Below are 26,305 nucleotides of genomic sequence, written 5' to 3' on the forward strand. Positions count from 1 at the left end.
TTTACTGTGTTAAATATTTATTGCACATGATCAGTACATGAGGCATAGAGGCAAGAAAGATTTTAGTCGACAAATGTAATGGACAAAAACTATCACTATCACAGTATATTTAGACATCACTAAGGTGTTTGGAGAAGCTCTGCTCTGAAAAATGTTTTGACAAGATTTTCGGAGGACGTGCATGCCTCCATAATGTATGTGACTTTAACACTGCAGTGGATAGAATGAAAGTGATTGAGAATAAGTTTCCTGGAAATTAATTAATGTTGATTAAGTGGGAGAGATCAGGAACTGAAAATTAATGAGAAGGAAGATAATGCAAACAAGTGGTCCACAAAACAAAGAATATTGAGATGGTGTAGGTGCACTAGAAAAATTGATATAGGAAAAAGTCAGTATAAATGAGATAAGTGGAAACATATTGGTGTTTATTGTGGTAAGATAGAGGATTAGGATAATGAAATATGTGGGTAAGACAGATATTACAGGGAAGGAATGAGCAGATGTGTAATTATTTGGTGTTTGGAAGGTATTCTACTGTGTATGAAAAACCTAGACCTACAATTGAGGGATACATGAATGATGTAGATGGGACTTGGTTTGCAAGTCTGTTTCTTGTGCTGAATGTCTGAGGAAGAGCCCTTGATATGGTATCATAGTATATTATTATCATTAGAAAATTTTTTTTTGTATAAAAATATAAAAATATTTACCATGGTCTGATGAGATCTATCACATATTAAGAAGAATCTACACTAACATTTATATAAAACACACTGTGCAGTTATATATAATTCATACAATGTGGAATATGTACACTGTCTTAATTGTCATTGATTATTTATGATTGCACCTGGAACCTCTCCAAGAGAGGTTCTAGTGTTACCCAGGACCTCTTTAAAGGAGCCTCTGCTGCTCCAAGGCTGCCCTACTTCCAGTAGCAGGGAAATGAGACTCCTCTGGGTCGAGAAGTTCATTGACTAGCCTGTGCTATCTGTGATGCAGCCTCACTATAAGTGACTTTTCTCTCGTGGCATAACCTCATGCACACGTAGTCTGGTAACTAACATACATACAATTTCCCTGTCTCTTTTGGTAATGTGCTTTTGATATAAATCTGGTTAGAGGTATGAAGTGCAATTGGTGTTAACAAAAAAGAATAACCTAGTAATGTTAAATACTGTATGGCCTGAGAAAGGAAAAACACAACATTTGCTAAACCCGAATAGGTTTAACCCTTTCACTACAACATTCTGATGTACTTAATGAATCATTACTGCCTTGTCTGCGACATCTGAATTTACCCCATGGGTGCAAGATTTTTTCATTATAGTCATGATCAATATGTACTTTATTTCTCTCCCTTCCTTGCACATGCAGTTGCATATTGCAAAGGTATTTTGTTTTTGAATGGATATATCTTTTCACTGCCAGTATGTAACACTTTCTTAAAATGGCATATTTGAACTGTTATCAGATACTATTATCATTTTGTCAACAGCAATTTGCCTAGGAGGCTATCACTGAAAAGTCAAAAATTGGATATCAGCAAGCACCAGTTCTTCCACTTATTGTACATTTCCATGATATGTACTGCATTTCATGGCTGGTAAGTTTTTCACGTTACAAAAATGTTCATGATATAGTTCACCATTTTTTCAACTCATAGAACTGATTGTGAGTAGAAGCTGGGTTAGCATTTATAAAGGACGATTAATATTAATCTTAACGAAACTTAATAACTTGTAATATTCTAACATACACCATACCAATCGCTGTACATTCATCGGCAATTGCACTGGCTTGTTATAAACTTTTGTCCATATAGTGCAATGAGCCTTATTGCAAATCATTCTTTATTACATATGCAGTATAAGTAATTACCAAAGCTTATTTGTAATGAGGTACATTTAATGATTCGGTATACGTTTGTGGGGTAACATGATTTGCAAGTGATTAATGTGAAATTACAGTAAATGATGAAGTGCAGAACTAAATTGGCATATTGATAAATCTTATTGTATGTTGGATTTTTCCATGTTGCCCATGTGCACTTCAGAGGAGAGTTTGGAAAGCGATGAAATATTTCTCAAGTCCCATAATTATGATTAAAGTTCAGACAAGGCCAAGAGATGTTCGAATTACTGACTCTCAGCTTAATAAGTAATTGTGAATGGTTTGATGAAGCAACTTTAATACTTATAATCCTGCATTGCTTTTTATCACAGTTATCTTTCACTTCTATTGGTATGTAATACCTTGGTGTGGACTTTTGAAACAAGTTCTCACATCAAATTTTCAGCATTGATATTTGGCACCATGAATAATACCTACATCTAAGTACATGGGAATATCAAAGCATCTCTCACAATGGCACATTACAACATTTCAGCACTTTATGACTAGGGGGCAAGAAAAGAATGACCTCATCTCCTAAACCTGACATACACACGACATTGTCATCAGCTATGTATATAGTGCATATAATTTTCATTTTTCAACCTGTTTCATCTGTAGATATGTCATACTTGCTAATTATATTGATTCTAAAATCAATGCTCTGACTGCCTACTTCAGAGACATTGCAGGTCATTTATATATATGTTGTTAATATTTTTTTTTTTTTCATTTTGCTTTGTCGCTGTCTCCTGCATTTGCGAGGTAGCGCAAGGAAACAGACGAAAGAAATGGCCCAACCCACCTCCATACACATGTATATACATACACGTCCACACACGCAAATATACATACCTATACATCTCAATGTACATATATATATACACACACAGACACATACATATATACCCATGCACAAAATTCACACTGTCTGCCTTTATTCATTCCCATCGCCACCTCGCCACACATGGAATACCATCCCCCTCCCCCCTCATATATATATATATATATATATATATATATATCCTAATGGTCTCAGAGTATGAGGTATTGTAAAGATAAAAGTATGCCATCAGTGATAGGCAGTTCATGTCAAGATAGACCTCATACATTTTAATGAAAATTCATAATTTTTGCAGTCACAATTGATATCTTAGATTTTTCCACCCCTTTTTATATATCCACCTGACGTATCTTACCATTGATAGTCTACAGGGGTATCTTCCGTTGCAAGGAAGTCAGTAGTCAGTAGGAACATTAGGTAGAAGCCTGTACAAACACAGCACTAGAGTTACCCTCCACTGGTGGCTTTTTGAGGGTAGGCAGTAAAGGCTAAGGAGCAACATTGAAGTTCATTAGTTATGGAGACCCTGTTGCTGTAGCCACACCCATTGAGGGAGTTCTAGAAGGGAACAGGCATCGGAAATATAGATATGTATAGATCTATGGTCCCAATTGGTAGACATGACCACCACCCTCATTATTAAGGGACTCCTGGGGCAGGAAGTAAGTAATACTATGTTGGTTGTCATGGTGCTAAGGTGGGTGATGGTCAGGTGTGCCATATGACTAACCTTATGAAAGGTAAATATGCCTCACCTATCCTATTCATTTAAGGCACAAAGCTAACAAAACTTTACAAAGCTGAGGGATTGTTTGCTCTGGATTGTATAGCTGACATGTAAACCTCGTTGACTCTGCCATGGCTGTCTCCCACAATTGATTGATCTTGGTAGTGTGGAGGAGGAACCTTTTGAATGTCCTGGTTGTTGCCAGCTGTTAAATAGAAACAGAGATAGATAACTGTTTTGTCCTGGGGTAATTATATCACACTGCTTATCAGACAGTTCAGGAATGTCAAAGTGAAAGAAGTGTCTGAATTCATGTCAAAGAGAGACAGGTTAATAGAAGATGAAGAAAGGCATATCTTTTACTTGAATAATAAATGTGATCTCTGAAACAGAGAAAAAGATTGAACAGTAGAGACTTACAAACTAGAAATTAGGAGTATATTATAATGAAGTTTAACAAAATTTAACGCAAAGTAACTTTTTCTCTGGTAATGCTAATAATTTTTGCGAGTGAAAAGTTATCATAATAATGATGCCAGGCCCATGATGTATCAGTTTACCTTGAAAGAACATAGTAAATGTAAGTAATATCAGGTAGTGACCCATCATATTTTTCGGGGTCTTAAGACCCATTAAGAAACCAACCCATGATTTATAGGAGTGTAATTGTATTGCATTGGTAGATGTTTCTATTACCTTTTAGGGACTGAACTCAAGACGTTTGCATTAAAAAGTAATTTGATCCGCTAAGTCAGTCTCCCATGTTCTTGTTTGGTGGAAATATGTCTCCCTTTCTAAAGCAAGCATGAATTGATATTTATTGGCTAATGTTTTATCAAACATTTGCATATATAGTATACAATTGGTTGGCCAAGATAACATAGAACTAGTTATTACATTTGGATGAAACTGTTTGTTCTACAACAGGGTGAGTCAGTTGAGGTATAGATTGCAATAGATTAGGCAGTTAGTAACTCAAGAGTTGATGAATCTTTAAAATGCAGAGATGATTAAAAGGCCAGTTTAAACAAGAAATGATATTTACCATTGAGGAAAAAGATCGGTGGGTTACTATGTGGTGCTTGGGTTTCGGGGGGATAGAGACCTGAAGCTCTGTATGATGAGTTGCGGTTGTATGAGGAGCTGCGCTTGGTGCTCATAACTGCATCACGAGTGTTCTTCTCTGGCTTGAATAAGACAATATACACCTTTGGGAAGAACAAACACCCAAGCTGTACAAATGCACTGTTGGGTGAAAAGCATGTTAAAGAAATACTGAAAAGTGTTTATAATGATTTTGAGCATGTGATTGGTACAGGTTGTTAGAGGGAGCTAGATGGTGAGGATTTTGTTTTCAATTACTGCTCTTCATGCAAGTGGCTACTTTAGATTGATTTGTAGCAGCATAACTGAAGTTAAATTTTACACAGAATACAATAAGCGAGATACTAAAGAATGCCATTCCCCGTTCTTGACAAATTTATAAAGTTGAAAAATTATTTATTTTTTTTATTAAAAAATCAAGATTATTATTATTATTATTATTATTACTATTATTATTATTATTATTATTATTATTATTATTATTATTATTATTATACTTATCATCATTATTATTATTATTATTGTTTTACTTGATCGCTGTTTCCTGCGTCAATGAGGTAGCTCCAAGAAACAAACGAAGAAAGACCCATCCACTCATATACACGCACACACATGCACATTCATATACATACATATACATACAATTACACAGACATATACATATATAAACATGTACATATTCACACTTGCCTTCATCCATTCCTGGCACTACCTCACCCCACAGAAAACAGCATTGCTATCCCCTGCTTCAGTGAGGTAGTGCCAGGAAAACAGACAAAAAGGCCATGTTCGTTCACACTTAGTCTCTAGCTGTCAAGTGTAATGCACCGAAACCACAGCTCCCCATCCACATCTGGGCCCCACAAACCTTTCCATGGTTTACCCCAGACATTTCACATACCCTGGTTCAGTCCATAGACAGCACGTCAACCCCAGTATACCACATCTTTCCAATTCACTCTATTATTGTTGGTAAGTATAGGTGGCAGGCAGGCACTGACCAGGGAGGTGCTACCACTTGGGTGTTGGGAGGAGTACTGACATCAGTGCTGTCAGTCAGCAATGCAGTGGCTGTGCTGTTCCCCTCCCTAACTCAGGTGACTGTTTTTCTCCCTTAGATATGAGTGTTTTGCTGGGACTCAACCAGAAACAGAAAGTTTCTCTTCATAAAATAGCACAGAACACTTGATATGACACAGTCCACTCAATTCTTAACTCTAATTACAAATTTCCTTCATCCCTAGGGATAGGTAAGTAGGAATACTACTCACATATCTTTTACTTGTCGTAGAAGGTGACTGAAAGAGGTGGGAATGGGGATCTGAAAACCCTTCCCTCTATGTATTATCACATTCCGAGAACAAGTGCAGAAGAAAGAGCTAAGTGAGGATATATCCTGAGGTTTGGGCTGGGGTGTCTGAATGTGCACAAATGTAACCAATATGAGAAGAAGAGAGAGACAGGCACTATGTTCGATGAGGAACCTGAATGTTCTGGCTCTGAGTGAAACTTAGTTTGAGGGGAATTAGGTAGAATGGTTTGGGAATATTTGGGGTATATTCTGGAGCAAATCTATGGGTAAAAGTAAAGAAGGGGATGACAATACCGATGAAGAAAGAACTATGGGAGTGTTAAAGAGTAAAGGAAGTGGGTTAAAGACATGTTCTGCATTAGAATGAAAGGAGACTTTAGAGATGAGTGATTATTAGTGCACATGATGCATCTCGAAGTGAGAAGAGTGAAGTAGAAAGAGTTGCTTTTTGGGAGTAGCTGAGGATTGGCTCTGGCAGTTTTGAAACAAGGGATCAAATATTGGTGCTAGGTGACCTGAATGCAAGAGTGGGTGAGTTGAAGGTATAATTATGAAGTTATATGGAACCTGGTTTAAATGAAAACAGAGAACAGCTTATTGAGTTGTGTTTTGAAAAGGGTTTGGCGATTTTGCATTCTCGGTTTAAAAAAAGATGCATACAAAAGGATATATCGTGAGTGAGTGAGATGGGGGATCAAAGAGCTTTCTTGGATTATATGCTATTTAGTAGGTTTGTAGTGGTCATGATCTGATTGTATGCTAATTAACAGGTATGCAAAGGTGAGATTGTTGACTATGAACATGTGAGGGACAGGAAGTGAATTTCTGTTCATTTCATGGTGGAGGCAATTGTGAAAAGTTGCTGTGATTTTAGGAAAAGAGTAAATGACATATGTTTGAAAGAAGTGGTGAATGGCAATGAGCCACATAGCCTACCACCATTTCTTGCCGATGTCATTGTGAAAGTCCTCTCACATGCAGATGAACTCACAATCACAACACACCACCATGACACTGCTCAGAACCAACAAACATGCAACATTATATCTTGCAACCAGAAACGGGCACACACTGAACATCACAGAAATCCACCATTATTGTTCTAACTAGACAGACAATAATCCAACCTATACCCTCCTATTGAGTGGTCACCAGTTGCCTAGTAACCACAAACAGTCAACACCTGCACAATGTGATAGAAATGCTCAAAATGCAATATCACTTCACTATGTTCAGCACTCGCTTATCTAGACAGACAGATATTTGTTATTTACTACTGTCATGTGTTCATGAGATAGGAGAGACTTGGGCACAAGAAGTTTAGTGTGAATTAATTAACAGTCTAGATTATGATAATCGTCTCATCATATGTATGTAAATGGCAGAAAACAAGCATATGTTAAACTTATATGTCAAAGAAAATTGAAACTCGGCTATTCATCTTGAATATGTGCCATCCATACATAAACATCCATTACAGATATGACTTGGCTGTACATTTTCAAAAGGACATGTGACTTAGACTTACCCAAGTGAGAGAGACAGAGCAAGGCTGACGATTCTGATATCATCAGAGGCTCCCGTAGAGAGGTAAAGGGGCACAAAGATCAACCAGATGAGGCAGGTTGTGTAGTTGGTGAAGGTGATATATCGTGCCTCGTTGAACCCACCAGGACACTGAGTGAACATAGTTGAATATCAGGCTTGCTGAACACACACATTCCACCTTCAGTCTAATGTCTTTGAATTCATAGACCATATTCATATGCAACTTCTTCTAGTTAAATGCAGTAGTAAAAGATTTTTTAATTCATGGAATAGTGAATGCTAGAATTACATTGTGTATTTGCTCAAGTTTGTCTTACATATCTTTATTTGAATTTATTATCCATCATAGATTCATTTGTGACCCACTATTCTTCCTTGAGAATAGTCATTAACATAAAAACCTCCTGTCCTTAGTCTCTTTCTCTATGTCTTCAATACATGATATTCTTCCCATTCTTCCAGTAACTGGTACATCAACTGAAATATTTTCCATGTATAATTTGCCCCAATTTTCCTCACCTTTCTGGTCTTGATGGCATAAATGGTGCAGAAACAGACGAGGATAAGTGGGTAGATAAGGCCTACGATGTAGGAGTAATCATCAAGGCCATTACAGATTCTGATGCGAAAGTTCGACATTTGGTCACACAAGTGCTTGGTTGAAGGTGTATAATAGACCAGCCAGGATATGTTGATGATGACCTCCACACTGACCAGGAGAGTCACAATCACCACCTGGGAACGTGGTGACGTGTACCGTGCCTGTGGACACACTCTTGTCAAACACCTCTTGCCACAAATCCTCTCATGGTATGGTACATCAGTAGAGTGTATAGACCAGATCTTTTGATTATGTTTACCGATAAGAAAATCAAAGCATAGATGAATGAGTATTTTGCCATCATATAATCTTTTTCTTTTACTGTTGTTTATAAGATAGATAAAGGAAATTATAAAATGACATAGTATAACAATGAGCCATATTACCTCTGATTGAAGCAAGTCTCCTTAATCTTTATGTTCTGATGTATGATGTGTTGATATAGGAGATATGGATATAGGTTCATGAATGTTGTGATTTTGATATGAGAGACAGAAAGGTTGAAAAATAAACAGAAAGAAAGGCAAAGTAATGAATAATAGTAATGCAAATGAATGAGAGAGATGAGGGTCATGAATAAGATGATGTGGATGGATCACCTTATGAGATTTGGTTGGGCTCTTGTTGAAGATCCTGGAGATGCGGTTGGTCTTGGTGAGGATGGCAGCATAGCAGAGAGTGTAGCTAAATCCCAGGAAGAAGCGGGTGAGGCCACATGTGATGAAGGTGGGTGGGGCTACGATCACAAAGGTCATGATGAAGGAAAAAAAGATGCCTCCCAGCAGGATGTAGGAGAGTTCTCTGGAAGATGCCTTGATCACTGGCGTGTCCAAATGCACCCAGAAAATTATCCCTACCAAGACTGTGCTGAAAATACCTGCAGATAAAGGAGGAAAAACTATTTACACAAGGTAAGGGTAGAGATGATCGTACACACTCATTTTACTGTTCTTATTTGAATGACTGCAGGTGATGTGGATGGTGATGGCAGCACCAGATCTACTTACTGCAGATGGTGTCACTCTTTTATAATTTCTTATTCATTTATTTGCATCCCATATGCAGATCTGCACCATAAATAATGATAATGATATTATTGGGAGGTGAGTTTGAATGGAGAAAAACTGGAGGAAGTGAAGTGTTTTAGATATCTGGGAGTGGATCTGTCAGCGGATGGAACCATGGAAGCGGAAGTGGATCATAGGGTGGGGGAGGGGGCGAAAATTTTGGGAGCCTTGAAAAATGTGTGGAAGTCGAGAACATTATCTCGGAAAGCAAAAATGGGTATGTTTGAAGGAATAGTGGTTCCAACAATGTTGTATGGTTGCGAGGCGTGGGCTATGGATAGAGATGTGCGCAGGAGGATGGATGTGCTGGAAATGAGATGTTTGAGGAAAATGTGTGGTGTGAGGTGGTTTGATCGAGTAAGTAACGTAAGGGTAAGAGAGATGTGTGGAAATAAAAAGAGCGTGGTTGAGAGAGCAGAAGAGGGTGTTTTGAAATGGTTTGGGCACATGGAGAGAATGAGTGAGGAAAGATTGACCAAGAGGATATATGTGTCGGAGGTGGAGGGAACGAGGAGAAGAGGGAGACCAAATTGGAGGTGGAAAGATGGAGTGAAAAGGATTTTGTGTGATCGGGGCCTGAACATGCAGGAGGGTGAAAGGAGGGCAAGGAATAGAGTGAATTAGAGCGATGTGGTATACAGGGGTTGACGTGCTGTCAGTGGATTGAATCAAGGCATGTGAAGCGTCTGGGGTAAACCATGGAAAGCTGTGTAGGTATGTATATTTGCGTGTGTGGACGTGTGTATGTACATGTGTATGGGGGGGGGGGGGGGTTGGGCCATTTCTTTCGTCTGTTTCCTTGCGCTACCTCGCAAACGCGGGAGACAGCGACAAAGTATAAAAAAAAAAAAAAAAAAATTATTATTATTGTTATTATTATTATTATTATTATTATTATTATTATTATCCCTGAAGATAGAGAAGTAATAATTCTACCTTCATATTCCATGCATATCATAAGAGGTTGAGTGATTTGGGGACTGGAAATCCACTCCCTCCTGTATCATCACATTCCAAAAACAGAAACAAAAGGGGCCAAACAAGCATTGCTCCATGCATACTCCAACTGACTTGTCTGAATATACTTTGATGTAACCTTGCATTTTATAAGAAGTGAGCAACTTGGGGACTAGCAGTCTGTATCCTCTTGTACCATCATTTTCCAAAAACAGAAACAGACTAAGCCAAGCAAGGATTGCTCTTTGCAGACTCCATCTGAGGTGTCTGAATCTAATTAGATGTAACCAGAATGAGAAGAAGGGAGAGATAATGTAAAATCTAAGCCAACCACTGCTTACCAAGACTGGCAAAGGCCAGGGAGGTGATGGCCCATCGACTCCTGTAGTCTATGAACTTCTCATTTTTGTCTACACAGATTCCTTGGCTGGGATCTGGCCTTTTGCATACATGACAGTTGATACAGTGCTGTGTGGTCTGGTTCAGGTACTGGTTGGGCTGGCAATCCACACAACGCCAGCAGCATGAGTCCTGCAGCTGTATATACATGGGGATTCATGTAACATTCATAGTGGAATAAAGATAAAGGCAGAGATAGTGATGAAAAGTAAAGAACAGCTGTCGACAAGTATCATTCATTAAGGAACAAAATGAGAAACAATAAAGAAAATAAGAAAGTGGAACAGATATCGCAGAAGAAATTGAAAAGTTAGAGAACCTAGACAAAAGTTATAGGTTGCTAAAAATGGTTAGAAGCAGGAAGTAAAGAAACAGAGATATGCAGAATCTGCAGCCTGGGGAATTTTCAGATTTCATTGAGTTTGGGAGAGAGAGTGCCATGGAGATAGAATGTTTTGAGTTTGAAGGCTTATTAAGCTCTATAGGATCTGAAAATATTTTTTAGAGCCTCACAATGCTATGGATCATAATTAAGAATGTTAAGGTTATTTATGATTTACAACATGTTACACTCCTGTTACTCTTATGATTTTTCCAGATAAATCATTGGATCACTCAACAGTGGGTATCTGAGGATTTCCTAAACTGACCTGATCTGACTTGACCTTTCACTTTGTTCTTTCCTCCCACCAAACTTAGCTGGAAGACTCTTCTGTATTGTTTTCCAAAATATATTCAATATCATCTCTATTCCCCACCTAATCAAACAAATAGACACAAGCAATCACAAAGTGAGGATAGCTACACATACAAAACATTATTTTTGCATGTGTTAAGGTATAGTGCATGTGAATAGTGAAGAATAAGATGAATGTTGCAGAAAAGGCATAAAAGGATGTTCAGGTAATGACAATAGGTCTCAATTTTGGAAACTGATTAGTCTTTGAGAATGGCACAAACTCACTAGGATCTTGGCCTGGCTGGGCTTGCAGGGAGCACCGCACGAGGAGGTCGGAAAGCTGTGTTGACGACGGTACTTGACCTTACTCTTGTTCAGCTGGAGGTCTGGCTCACCTGATGTGTCTGTGGGAAAAAAGCAGGTGAGAGGGGGGATTAGGAAGAGAAAGGTGAATAAGAGCTCAGAAGATAGGAAGTGAGTACATGAGAGGGAAGGAGAGAGTGGTAGAAAACTTGTGAAGCCAAAGAAAGGAATGGAGAGAGTGGAAGGGGCAAATGAAAAGATTATAACCAGGGAGAGAGTGGATCCAGGTGAGAGGGACATTACCCATGGTGAGGGGGAATGGCAGTGACTCACATAAAGGAAAAATGAGTATGTAATCACAGTTATAAAAGAAGTAATCTTAATCAGGGTGAACCACAGGAAACAGTATGAATGCTACATATACAGCGCAAGATAGAGCTGGATATTGGTAAAGAGGTTTTTGACTTCAGAATCAAAAGAAAAAAGCAATATACAATTAACAGAAAATGACAGAAACTGTAATTTGTGTATCAAAGATGTTTGATTAGAAACAGATTGATATAATTTGCTTTCACAGGGGAAATGGAGATGAGGTGTTATTATATCAGAGGGAGGAACTTACTGTAGTAGGAGCCTACAGGGACCCAAGCATATGTGTAGTCATCCACCCGTTGGTAGTTGAGGATACTGTACCTGGCTGGACCTGACCCTGAGGCTTGGAACCTGAAGGTACTGTTACTCACATCTAGAAGGAAGAGGAAGCCACATTTAGAACACAGTTAGTCAATATTGTTGTATCTCTGACTCCTTTTAGATTGTAATGATCAAAGGTTTACTGTCCCAGTCTATTAATTTTGTATCTTCAGACAAAGAAGAGTGTGATGAGGTGTTTTAATGCTGCCATAATAATTAGTGATTATATAGTAAGCACACCAAATGAAGTTAACACAGGACATTCACATTACCAGACATTCGAGCCTGATACACAAAATGCCTCCACTGCACATGATCACCACCTGGTTCCCCTAACATTCTTTCATGTTCACAAGAGTCACTGAACCTTTTTTTCTCCAATATTGTGCCTCATCCTGTCCTGCCTTCATCTGTTCAGTCGTGGATCCTTACGAGTGACATCTTACTGGTAATACTCTCCCTAAACAAGATCTCACCAGAACACTTTTCTAATGACTTCACATCATTTGACTTTCACACATCATTCATTATCCCTTTTCTTCTCTCCTACAGCTTTATATCCATACATTTAAGGTAGGACAAGTATTCTAAAATCTAACCTTTATTACATGCCTGGCATTTGAATTCAGCCCATTTACAAAAACTTTTAGTAGAATTCTAATTGTTCTCCCAACTCTATGTTCAGTTTCAACTTTCCCACTACCATCCTTGTTGGACTTTGTTTCTAATTTCCTGAAGTCTTTAACGATACCTGATTCTCCTCCATCAGGGCAGAGGTTAAACAAGCCATGCCACCAAATTGGCCTAACATTTTTTTCAGGCTCTGCTCTGATTTAGCCAACAGATCAAAGATCACTTGCATATGACTGTCATATGTTTTACCCGACTTCACCCTAGTTCATTTAAGTGTGGTAATCACCCCCTCCATCTCATGTTCTAGTTCATCCATGGATATCTCAAACAACCATGGTACTGGGAGGCAGTCCTAATGTAAGCCCACTTCATTTGATATAATTCTCTCATGCTGCTTTTTACTCAAGCACAACAGACAGTAAAGAAATATTGACAGCAAGTATGGTATAATTTACAGACTCTGAAATGCCTTTGATTATTAAGAACAATTGATAGATATGAAGAATGTGATTTGATAAAATAGGTAATCATACAATTCAGTAGAGAATGATAGAGGACAATGAAACAGGTGATGAGATCTGACAAAACTCTACCTTGGAAGGTAACGTGGAGGAGTTGCTGGTACAGGTCCCTGCCATGGATGTGTCCACTGTGTGCCATAGCCTCACACAGTCCTGCCTTACCCTGGCAGTGCTTTTCCCACATATTGTGCAAGGCATGGGCAAAAGCATAGACAGTGTCACGGACAAAGTGAAGCCATGGCTCCTGCCGGTAGTTGCCTGTGGAGCTGCAGAAGAGAGCGGAGGTCAGTATCATCTGGTAATGAGGGACTGATATTTCTCATCATGGCAGATGATTGTGGTCAAGAGACATTAGGTCTTAATCCTGTTGAGTGACTCATTATACTAACATTACTTAATACTCTAGAAAAAAAGATTCCCAAGCTCATGGTGTAATCTCATAAGAAAAAACAATCTGTGAAGACCTGTATAGACCTTTTGTTCCTTCAGGAGGTTGCCTCTCGTGCATGTCCACACTAACACAGGTATCTAATGTATTTTGTTAGTTATCATTAGTGTACATAGCATTTACTTTGAGGCAAATTTATTTACAAGTATGACTCACTTGATAGATAGTTTGGTGCAGGATGGGTCAGTGGAGGAGCAGCCAAAGCTGGTCTGCCAGTACTCTGGGAACCAAGGGTTCCGGATGTTGTTCTCTGGCCGGAGGGAACTGAAGTACTGGTCAAACCCAGGCAGTCTCTGGGCCAGAGGCTGTACTGCTATGGCCCCTTCAGCCACTGCCTCCACCTCCTGTGTGGAAGAGCTGGTGGTAATGGTGGTGGTAGTATAAGTGGTAGAAATGGTGGTGGAAATGGTTGCAGCAGTGTTGGTAACAGCAGCAGTGGTGAAGGAGTAATGTTTGATTGCATGACAAGACCTAAGATATAAACATATTACAAAATCATATAAAATCAAATCATACCAGTTCTCTCCATGTAATCTATACCATATTTTGATGAAATACTGCAAACAGAAGCCTCTAATGGTACTAGAGTAATTAGTAACATCAGGGGAAGTAGTACTCCCATCAGGAGCAGTAATAACACTAGGGGAGGTAACAACACTGGTTAAAGTGTCATTCTTATCTTACTGAACATTGTTGCTGTGGCATACTATGAAACAGTCCCTCATATACAGGCTATGTGATAGATAATGTCTCTATTTTAATGCCTCTCAAAGAAAAGTATCTTTGTTTGCTTATATGTACGTGATGTGCTTAGTCAGTCTTAGATGCAGTCATATAAGTACCTTTACACAGACACACACATATATATATATATTTAGTGAGAGAGAAAGTAGTGCCCCACCAGGTTATGTACCTTCGGGGTGGTGTAGCTCCAGCCATCAGAACCCAGCCAGACAAAGCGAGAGTGTTGGCCACTGAGCCGTACCGTCTGCATCATCCTCAGCGCCACGAAGCTGTCTGCGAACACCACCACAACTGGCCAGATGGAGACACTAGTTAGTACTTCAAGTGAAGTTTTGTTTCTTATTGCTGACTTTCCAAATTTGAAAAGCATTGAGAGTAAGAAACACAGTTTTCACGTACCTTTGGCGTCATTGGTAATCAGGTTCCTCACGACATTCTGGTAGTGGTCGTCTGGGTCATCTCGAGCTAGCCTGTAGGCGGGCGAGGTGAAGCAGACGTCATAATCTGAGGCTCTGTGGAGTAGTTCGCGGTAGCCGCCTTCACCATACTCCCCGATGCTGTACACCACACTGGCGTATGTCCATTTGAAGTACCTGAACAGACCACCATTTCAAACCAGTTAGAGCAGCAAGACTTTCCTCTGACACAACAAGGATTTTAAAGATGGATTAGTGCAAAGTTGACTGCAAGAATATAGATCCTCAGAAAGAGATAAACCCTACCACTAGTGGAATATTAAGAGTTTTATATATGATAAGAAGTTTTCCAGTCAATAACTAGACTTATCTGACATTTAAGTTACTGGATGGGACATAACGTTATAAAGAGGAAGAGACGGGGAGTGCTCTAGGATCACACACACACGCACATATGAAATGAACTCTGTGTCTCTTCCCACCTGACGAACAGAGCCTTCACTCCAGCCAGACTCACGACACCTCTCCTTCCCACTGCTGATGCACCCGTCCTTACCTGAGGATGCTGAGAATAGCCTGAACTTGTGTTGTGTCTGAGGGAACAGTACGTAGGAAGAACGGATACCGGTCCCTGTTGCTGAGGGAGGCTGATGTGCTGAGGTAGCTGATTTGAGGTGTCTCGATCACTCTCAGCACACTGGCCATCTGGTGAGAGTAAAACATAAGTGGTGATATATCGAAAACATTGACAATAGTAACAAAAAGCTACATGTTTGACCTGTGATGACAAAAGCAGATGCAGAACATGACTTACCTCAACGGAGACTGACGACTGTTGACCTCCAATGACCCCAACCACTTGGTCAAAGTGTCCGCCGCGGAAGGTTGGGGCGCTGCCGTCACTGCAGGTGAACTCTGGCTCGTGGTACATGTTCTGTGCCGCCAGGAACCCTGCAGGTACGGGCTAAGGTCAGAGGCAGGGAGGAACTGATGAGGTTAGACGGGGTTAGATTATATCAAGAGTTATTTGATTTTTTCTGAGGTAACACATGATCCCATGGAGTCACATAAGTTCATATAGAGCGATGCAAGTTCACAGAGACTAAAAGAATGACGAAGTCCCTCCAGGCAAGAACGTCCAGGGCAGTGTGTTAGTGTCCTATACCTGGACATATGGCTTCATGCAGTACCACGCGAGGTACCCCTGTGGTTCTTCGTGGTCATATGAAGTCCCCCCTTGGTTATACAAGGTCCCTTGTGAATATGTAAGATTCCCAATGATTATATGAGGATCCCTGTGGTCCATTTTGTTCACATAAGGTCCCCCGTGGTTGTATGAAGTCCCCTTTGGCTGTATGAAGTCCCCTCTGGCCCTACGAGGTCCCCCCGTGGTCATATGAGGTCTCCAGGGTGAAATGAGGGCCCCTGTGGTCATATGAGGTCTCCGTGGTTCTGTAAGATCCCCCTCGTGGCCAAATAAGATCCCCTGTGGTCCTATTACCCCTGGGGTAATGATGAGGTCAATTTAGGTCACGAGGTCATACAGACTCGCCCGTTAAATGGACGGTAGTGGTCACAAACACAGGCGGGGTGAGGCCTCACCTATGGGCGTTTGTTGTATAAACTGGTGGACAGGATATGACGGTATGACTATTTATGGCATTGGGTAAGCCCCACGACCTCAAGATACGTGCTGGGGGATGTGTGTGGCAGTGGGGAGCACCACAGGACGTCACCATAGAAGCTGGGGACGCGTTTGGTAGTGGGAAGCACCCCAGGACGTCGCCACAAAAGCTGGGGACGCGTTTGGTAGTGGGAAGCACACCAGGACGTCGCCACAAAAGCTGGGGACGCGTTTGGCATTGGGGAGCACCCCAGGACGTCCCCGCACAAGCTGGGGACGCGTTTGGTAGTGGGAAGCACCCCAGGATGTCCACACACAAGCTGGGGATGCGTTTGGTAGTGGGAAGCACCCCAGGATGTCCACACACAAGCTGGGGACGCGTTTGGCATTGGGGAGCACCCCAGGACGTCACCACACAAGCTGGGGATGCGAGTGGTTACTAGGAACCTTCCATAGCAGTCAAAACTATAATTATGTTGTCTGTTAAGGTATTTGGGCTTTCTGCATTGGTCCTGGTGTATTTCTGCTGTTGCAAGTCATTAGTTCATTGTCCAGAACTGTTTCCGAATCTATTGAGCATGATAGAACGACTTCGAATCTATTGAGCATGATAGAACGACTTCGAATCTATTGAGCATGATAGAACGAGCCTTGAGCACGATGGCACGACCTTTAAACTTGACGTTACCTTCACTAAACACGGAAGAAGCGACCCTTAAGCACGACGGCACGACCCTTTTAGTAGGACGATGGTACGACCCTTGCGTATGATGGCGTCTTACTGTCGAGTCCCAGGGTCGTAACGTCGTGCTGAGCAGGTCACACTGAGCAGAAGACTGAGGTGCACTGTGCGACTCCTCCCCACCTCCCACACCGCTCTCATGACCCTTATTCATTGGCACTGGGCCTCAGGTCCCCTAGCAAGGGAGAGGTGTGTCACTGGGCTGGAAGGGCAGAGCCTGGTTGAGGGGCGAAATAAGGGTCATTATTCACCCTTGATGAAGCCCAGAGTCTGGTTGAAGGGCGAACTGAGGGTCATTACTCACCCTTGATAAAACCCAGGGTCTGGTTGAGGGCTAGACAGCGAATTGAGGATCATTACTCGCCCTTGATAAAGCCCAGGGGCTGGTTGAGGGCTAGACTGGGCGAACTGGGAGTCATTACTCACCCTTGATAAAGCCAAGGGTCTGGTTGAGGGCTAGACAGCGAATTGAGGGTCATTACTCGCCCTTGATGAAGTCAAGGGTCTGGATGAGGGCGAGACTGGATGAATTAAGGGTCATTACTCACCCTTAATGAAGCCCAGGGTCTGGTTGAGGGCGAGACTGGGCGCATTGCATGAGTCCAAGACGAGGGCGCCCAGGGTGATGCCTGGCAAGAGATCAGGGTCACGGTTGACCTGGTCCAGTGTATATAGCATGGCCTCCACCGGTTGGATCCCGTTCCCTCCCTGCAGGAGAGAAGTGCCGTTATGGCTCGATCGTAAGACACACACACACGAGCCTGGGTTCGAGTCGCGGACAGCGCAGCTGGCTCACAGATAACCCAAGTGTTCACCCTCTTCTTTTGGACTGGATGATGAGTGGGTACCTGGCAGTAAGCTGGGGTGTGTAGATGCGTTTGTATACCTGATGTTAAAGACGTGGTACATATGTAGAAGGTTAAGAGATGAGGTTGCACTAGTGTACAACTCTCTCCCTGCATGACACGTACAGTATTCACTCACGCCTACTTCGATTAGAGTGGGAAGTTGAACTTAGGACCTAGGAACTGAGTGCGTTAGTAGATTCTGTGAAACGTACGAAGTTGGAAGGAGGTGTTTGCCAGCGGTAGAGCGAGAGTGGGAGGTTACAGGAACAGTTGAAGCAATGGAACAGAGACACGATACGGTGGAGATGCAGAAGACAAAGGAGCCAATGTGAATTTGATAGACACAAGAGAACCAGTTTCGACCACGTCAGGACAAGGAGGGAGCGAGCAAGTGGTATTTAACGTAGGCCGCAAGTCATAGGAAGAGCTTACAATGTTTAAAGAATTTAAAAAGATGATACATAACAATTGGCCGAATTATGAGATTAAGAAACTCAGGAGGAAAAGTTTGTGAAATAGATGAGGACATAATTGAGTTTCTGTGTCGTAAGTTGTTGAGTTACCAGGAGGTACCAGTGGTACCAAACAGGGAAGGGGAAGCCTCAGAGGTACCACCAATATCCAGCCAGGGAAGGTTGAAATGACATTGAAGATACTGGGATAACCTCAGTGGAAGATGATGAGGAGACTCGGGAAGGAATTAGACTCGAACAAGCTAAGCTGATGGTCCGTCAACGAAGACTTCCCAGAGGATGAAAGCGGACCATCTTCCATACGACCAGGGTTCAAGAAGTTGACAAAGAGAAATGTTGCCGACTGTAAGCCAATGCCACTAAGGAGCATTACCTACACGAAGCCAGTGTAAATAATTAGGATGTAAGTAGAGGAGTTCTTGACTAACACAAGTGGGAGATCAAATGGATTTTTAGAAAGAAATGATCTCTCGGATTTCTATGACAGTAAGGGAGAGAGATGAAAAATGGACGGATGAATTGCGTATTCGTGAAATGCCTGGAATCCATGTGTTACTCACCAGAAGAAAAGATTGATAATAATAGTCAACCAAACTGGGTTGTTGAGAGAGGGTCATACAAACGGACAGACACATATCAAGGATGCTGTCTGAATCTAGGACACTGTGATAAGGGGAGTCCCTTGGGCCTCACTGCTGGGACTTTATGTGATATACTAAAGATGACTAATTCTGGAATACGTTTGTTGAGGATGCTGGAATTAATGAAAGACTAGCAAATTGACAAGAAAAACCCAGGGCGGTGCTCGGAGGAATGCAACCAGAATGCGCTCTGTAGAAAGGAAGGGGAGCTGTCAGTCTGAGACACCCCCCCGGAATGAGAGAGGAGTAAGAGCCTATCATTGTAACTATATTTGTATTCCTGCGAGGCCATCACGTCAATTGAGAGCAGCTCGTTGATGGTGGAGAGTGACGGACAGGAGTCCAGACCAAGAGGACAGAACGGAAAGCTAGACAACGGAAGTGTACGGAGGGACGAGAGAGAGAGAGAGGGTGTATGGAGGGACGAGAGAGAGAGGGTGTATGGAGGGACGAGAGTGAGAGTGTGTGTACGGAGGGACGAGAGAGAGTGTGTACGGAGGGAGGGGAAGAAGTATGTATTAAGCCACAGAATTATGAAGTAGTGGAACAAGCTAAGTGCCCGTTTCAGTCATTCGAAGACCTGTATGTAGTTACAAGGAGAAGAGGTGGATGCAAAGTACTCAGGCCTCTCCCCATACATACAATTATGTAGTTACACACACACACGAGATTGGGCCCCCAGGAGTGTACAACTCCCTCCCCTTACATTTACCTTCACCAGGGCGTAACAACAGCTGAGCTGGCTGGCCTCTCACCTGCAGGTCGGTGCAGACGTCAACGCCCAGGGAGAAGTCCCTCCTGCTGGTGTGGATGGGGAAGAGCGCCCCGAGGTACAAGGTGGCTTTCTTGGGGTACAGGAGGGAGATGCCCAAGGTGTTGTCACTGTTGGTGGGGGTGCTGGCCAGGCTGGGGGAGGAACCCCCCACCAGTGCCCAAAAGGACACCGACAGTGCCCACGTCAACAGTGCCTGCTGGGAAGGAAATCACTGTTATCTCGTTTAAAGGTAAGATCTTGGTGTTCATTTTGTATTACACTGTAGTATATGTAGCATACACTGTAGTATGTGTGGCATACACTGTAGTATGTATGGCATACGCTGTAGTATGTATGGCATACACTGTAGTATATGTGGCATACACTGTAGTATGTATGGCATACACTATAGTATGTATGGCTATGTGTAGTGAACCTGACATACACAGCTTAGGCAAGCAATATACATTTGTGCAGAAGAATTATAACAATCAGACGACAGTTTCCATAGTTGATTCATGAACCGTTAAGATATATATAAGTGGATAACTTTGTATATATATATATATATATATATATATATATATATATATATATATATATATATATATATATATATATATATATATATACACTCCATTAACACGACCCCAAAGTTGACCCTGCTACGGAACCCAGAGTCGACCAGGCTCACAACCTCTGGAGTTCATGACTTAGAAACCCTAGTCGACCGGACTTCGACACCTGGTCGACTGGACTTGAGAACCCCAGGTATACTTGTGATGGTCCTATGATGTAAACTCCACTGACGAAGAAAGTATATCAATAAGAATATACTGTGGAGGAGTGTATACCATTAATGAAGAGAAATGTATACCATTAAGGGTATACCTCGGAGGAATGCATGCCATTAAGGGTGTATTGAGAAGGGATGTAAACCATTAAGGAAGGGCATACTTAGAGGAAATGTAGACCTAAATGTGTACGCAATTAATGGTTTACGTTCTGGGTTCGCGCGGCTCCGCCGAAACTGTACGAGATGACCTTGATATGAGTAAGATCCTCCCTTTATCTCTCTTTCTCTCTCTCACCCCCGACCCAACAGGTGGTGGGTGACTCCTGTGGAAGGCATGCGGCCGGAGCTTCACCCACAAGGAAGAGGAAGTAGTGACTAATTCACTACATTTCACCTGTCCTCACCTGACGCCATGTTAGTGACGTCACGCGTGGGCGGTGCAATTATTCTTTCCTCTTATTTCTCGTGCAGGGTCGCAACGCCGCGTTTCTTTTGAGCCGTTGTGATGCATTCATTAGATCTGTATTACTCTTCAATTTACAGTTATTCATCATCAGTTTTTTCGTCGTAAATGCGTTCAAGACATTCGAAAGACTCGTATGTCCGACAGCACCGTCACACAGACACATACACAAAAAAAAAAAGTTGTCGTACAGGATGTAGGGATATCTATTTCCGGAGACAGATAGATAGATGGCAATTCCTCTATCCGGGGTGAGTGAGAGAGGAGGATCATCAAATACCCTATATTATCATTTAAGAGCCTGTCTGAGAGTGTGTTAATGTCTCTGATTATGTCTTAAACTATATGTGGACGTGTTGGTAAATTATATATATATATATATATATATATATATATATATATATATATATATATATATATATATATATATATATATAGTGCATCAAAATATTATTGAGTTTACTGTGGGTGACATGTGACCATTTGTTTACCAGACGATTGTAAAGAACATGGGAGTTTATCACCGCCCTTGTTTACTGCTGAGATTAAGCACGACTGTACGACCCTTGAGCACGACAGTACGACCCTTGAGCACGACAGTACGACCCTTGAGCATGACAGTACGACCCTTGAGCACGAAAGGCCAGGCTGTGCTACCCAAGGGTCGTACCGTCGTGTTCAAGGGAGTATATGGTCGTGCTCATGGGGTATATGGTCGTGCTCAGGGAGTATATCTGGTCGTGCTCAGGGAGTATATCTGGTCGTGCTCAGGGAGTATATATGGTCGTGCTCAGGGAGTATATCTGGTCGTGCTCAGGGAGTATATCTGGTCGTGCTCAGGGAGTATATCTGGTCGTGCTCAGGGAGTATATATGGTCGTGCTCAGGGAGTATATGGTCGTGCTCAGGGAGTATATATGGTCGTGCTCAGGGAGTATATGGTCGTGGTCAGGGAGTATATATGGTCGTGCTCAGGGAGGGTATATGGTCGTGCTCAGGGAGTATATATGGTCGTGCTCAGGGAGGGTATATGGTCGTGCTCAGGGAGTATGTATGGTCGTGCTCAGGGAGTATATATGGCCGTGCTCAAATCTCCTATGTACAGTCATGCACAGCAGTACGGGTTAAAGATGGACTTACCATTGTGTTCAGAGGGAGAGGTGATGAACGGTGTGTTGTGGGTACTTCCCCATGTGACGCCGTCGAGCCGACTGTTCCAACCCACCCGACGTCTTGTTCAAGTGCACCTCCTGTGAACAAAGCGTGTAGGTTCCTCCGTTCCCTGGTGAATGAACAACCCGCTGGACACAGAGAGAGAGAGAGAGGCACACACTTGCTGGGGAAACCTATGCAGCAAGACGTTCCTTTGTGAACTTAGGTGAACGCAGACGAGTCGCTTTCCGTTCTGTGTTGTTCTTCTTGCAACACACGACTGTTACCACAGACGCCGGCAGTAACGGTTACTCACAGGCCCCTGGTAATATCAGTAACCAGTAACACACCTTAGCGGGGGTAACACTGGTCTTAACACTCGTCACACCCGTGACAACACAGAAGAACTCACAGTCGCTAACAATCGAATTGGCTTAAGAGCAACGAACGTGTCCATCACTGGTATCAAACAGATAGCGAACGACACGACTGCGTCCGTCTTTAGAAACACACACCCCCAACCGTCAGGTCAGGTCAGGTCAGGTCACGACGCGCGACGCCTCACAGCACACGATGGCGTTCGGAGATGCGACTTAGTGTGGGAGCGGGACAGCTACAGACCTCCCGTCTACCCTCGCGAACCACAAGGCCAGGAGTGTGTGTGTGTGTGTGTGTGTGTGTGGCGTGGGTACCGCTTAGGAAATATGGGGGAGGGAGGGACCCACCATCCGGGGGATCGCAGGAGGGGGAGGTGCTCAGGGTAGGAGTGTAGCGGGGGGGACCACACATCCCCCCTCCCTCTCTGTCGTCTGCGTCAGTCTTCCGGTGGTCTCTGCTGCCGAAGGAGGGTTCAGACCTCCCCTCCCTCTCCCTCCTGGGGCGTGGCAGAGCCCGCGGGTATCTCCCCCCCTTCTACTGACGCAGGTCTGTGGAGGAACTCAGACGTCGTGTGAGGGCGTGTGAGCAACGAGAGGCAGGTCTTCAGGAGGTCTGTGTGTGCCGCCTCCGGCCCTGCCACTCAGCAGTGCCCCTGGGAGCCAGGAACTACAGGTGGTGACTGGCCTTCAGTGCCTCGATCCTAGGATGGCCCTGTGGCACGTGCCAAGCGGGTCTTGCCTCCACTACACTCTCTCCCTTAATACATCACCTCCAGCCTGGGGTGTCCGGTCTGGGGTGTCCAGCCTGGGGTGTCCAGCCTGGGGTGTCCAGCCTGGGGTGTCCGGCCTGGGGTGTCCAGCCTGGGGTGTCCAGCCTGGGGTGTCCAGCCTGGGGTGTCCAGCCTGGGGTGTCCAGCCTGGGGTGTCCAGCATACACAAAACAAGAGACATATCAGAAGTGAGGAAACTTGAAGGGGGATGAGAGAGGCCCCTGGTGTACGCCACCGACAGACGAGGTCGGCGGGTGTGCTGTCGCACTTGTCCCTCATCCCTCCTCATGACACAGGACAACGCCCAGGTTGTCCTCATCCCATGAAAAAAGCCGAACAGTCAATACGTGTTTCTGTCTCTCATGTCACACTCGGGGACCCCAAGTGTGACTCAGATGCCGCACCTCCACCTCTGCCCTGCCCTAATGTCCAGCCCAGGATGTCATGTGCGCACACACACACACACACACACACACACACACACGAACACGCACATGTATGTCTGCGGGCGACGTGGGTTCTAAGGAAGCATAGATGTATCTATACAGCTATGCCTATAAAGACAGACAGGTAGATCGATAGACAGTAATCGCTTGAGAGAAATTGGGGGGGAAGAATAAGTAAATAGAGAAAGAGACGGACCGCTTGACCCACCGTCTACTACTGTGACGTCACCCTGACGTCACGACACCACCAGAAGGCCGGGTTGATGAAATAAGTTAGTCATCACCCTCGATGGGGGTGTTGGAGGCAAGACAGACGAGTGGAGTGTGTCTGCCCCTCGCCTTACCCTGGGGTCAGGTGGTGCTTCCCCGTGGGTCAGGTGGTGCTTCCTCGTGGGTCAGCTGGTGCTTCCCCGTGGGGCAGGTGGTGCTTCCTCGTGGGTCAGGTCAGCCTGATATTGACTGGGTCCAGACCCAGTCACAGGTTAGACCCGGTCACAGTTATGAGGTGGGACCCAGGCCCCAGTCACAGGTGTGGGACCCAAGCCCCAGTCACAGATGAGACCCAAGCCCCAGTCACAGATCCAGTTACTGGTGGGACCCAGGCCCCAGTCACAGATGTGGGACCCAAGCCCCAGTCACAGGCGTGGGACCCAGTTACTTGTGGGACCCAGGCCCCAGTCTCAGGTGTGGGAACCAGGCCCCAATCACAGGTGGGACCCAGTTACTGGTGGGACCCAAGCCCCAATCACAGGCATGGGACCCAGTTACTGGTGGGACCCAAGCCCCAGTCACAGGTGGACACGCCCACCCCACTTCCCACAGTGACCACGTCATGTCCCCCATCCCCAGTGCACGTAATATCCTTCCCGTGGGTCTGGTCCCGTTGTCTCCCCTGCTCTGCCTTCGTGGGACTCGAAGTGGGAGTGGAAATCTCATTGGGAAAGACCGCTCAGCCATGTGTGAGGACATTTCTCCTGCTTGTCCTTGGTTGTGTCCGACACGACAACATGTCAACAAAAGAACGCGCCAGCGCTTGGCTTCCTGGCGCACCCCCCCTAGCCAGCCAGCCAGCTATACCAGGCTCATTCTACTACCTCGATCCTCACCCCGGGAAGACCAGAGTTAGGGCAGGTCGGAGGGGATGGTGGAGGTGTGGGGGGGTATAGAGGACGTCAGTGGGGTGGGGTGGGGGGGTAAACGAGGACGTCGAAGATGTACTCCCCAGCGTAAGGGGGAGAGAGAGAGGGGGGGGGGGCGGTGAGGGAAATGGGCGGGGAGGAAGGAAAAAATGTCAGCTTTGTTGTGTCCACCATTTTTCCTTCTGTGATGCATCTCTCTCTCTCTCTCTCTCTCTCTCTCTCTCTCTCTCTCTCTCTCTCTCTCTCTCTCTCTCTCTCTCTCTCTCTCTCTCTCTCTCTCTCACTCTGTTTGTACCATTGACTTTATCTCTCGTGTTTCTCATCTCTCATCTCTCTCTCTCATATCTATCCCTCCCAACATTTCTCAGTCTCTTTTAATTTCGTTACTTTCAGAAGCAAGTTGAAGATGCTGTGTCTCTCTCCCTGGTGAAGGCTACGGGAGCTTCCGTCGTAGCGAGACGAGCGTCAGCCATCTCGATTGCTGGATGCACGAACGTCAGTTATTTCGATCGCTGGATGTACGGGCGTCAGCTGCTGTGATCGCTGGGTGTAGTAAACTCCTGCTTCACTGTCACCTGCCAGCTACCCAGCCCTGAACAAGTCATGTGGAGACACGCAAGCCGCAAGGTAAGCTGGCCTAGCGGGAACTCAGCTTATTTCACACTACTATTCTCTGGTGTCGCCAAACACGCAACACTGCATGAGCTGTTTTGTCCTGGCTTCATCCTGAACAGTTTCTTATTTCGTTGGGGAAAATTTTGAATGAGTCCCTCCATATTTCTGGCTAGGCTTCCAAATGTGAATATACATATATATATATATATATATATATATATATATATATATATATATATATATATATATATATATATATATTATCGCTTTATGATATCGGTTAAGAGCCGGAAGTAGTAAGCGACCTTGACCTTCCATTAACAGTGTCCATTGTCCGAACGAAAGGCCTCCTGTTAACGGTATCTGTTGACCCCCGAGCGGAGGGTATTCTTAGAAACAGAGAAAAAGCCGCTGTTGCAGATGGACCGTTAAAGACAAATCCTGTGGTCGTCTCGTTCATTGTCGGTCCACAGGAAGTTTCCCCATAGCCCTCTGGCGACATCTGGTAACTGCGGTCAAGGATAGCCACTACCATTTCCGTTGAAATTTCCGAAAGCTGAACGTCTGAAAGTTC

General features: G+C 43.8%; 2 protein-coding genes across 3 annotated transcripts in view; one reads left to right on the forward strand and one right to left on the reverse strand.

The window, feature by feature from the left end:
• On the reverse strand, positions 1–23,195 carry LOC139766936 (metabotropic glutamate receptor 3-like). 2 transcript variants are annotated; one of them, XM_071696001.1, is made up of 17 exons: positions 22,373–23,195; positions 19,976–20,188; positions 17,807–17,966; positions 15,707–15,843; positions 15,449–15,597; positions 14,876–15,069; positions 14,646–14,767; positions 13,889–14,076; positions 13,357–13,550; positions 12,060–12,182; positions 11,420–11,538; positions 10,398–10,593; positions 8,632–8,909; positions 7,951–8,193; positions 7,412–7,560; positions 4,513–4,712; positions 1–3,672 (listed from the first exon to the last, which is right to left on the reverse strand). In XM_071696001.1, the coding sequence occupies exons 1-17, from the start codon at positions 22,373–22,375 to the stop codon at positions 3,533–3,535; spliced, it is 2,808 nt and encodes a 935-aa protein (XP_071552102.1). In that variant the 5' UTR covers positions 22,376–23,195; the 3' UTR covers positions 1–3,532. The 2 variants fall into 2 exon arrangements, with proteins under 2 accessions (XP_071552102.1, XP_071552101.1); XM_071696000.1 differs by having other exon boundaries at positions 19,976–20,191; positions 22,373–23,051.
• Positions 23,196–25,507: 2,312 nt separating this feature from the next.
• rsh (Rap GTPase activating protein radish) overlaps positions 25,508–26,305 on the forward strand; it is a 142,177-nt gene continuing 141,379 nt past the window's right edge. The window contains exon 1 of the mRNA XM_071696007.1: positions 25,508–25,743. The gene's annotated coding sequence lies outside the window, so the exon portion shown is untranslated. The remainder of the gene's footprint in view (positions 25,744–26,305) is intronic.

Source organism: Panulirus ornatus, chromosome 58, assembly GCF_036320965.1.
Source record: "Panulirus ornatus isolate Po-2019 chromosome 58, ASM3632096v1, whole genome shotgun sequence".
Lineage (NCBI taxonomy): Eukaryota > Metazoa > Arthropoda > Malacostraca > Decapoda > Palinuridae > Panulirus > Panulirus ornatus.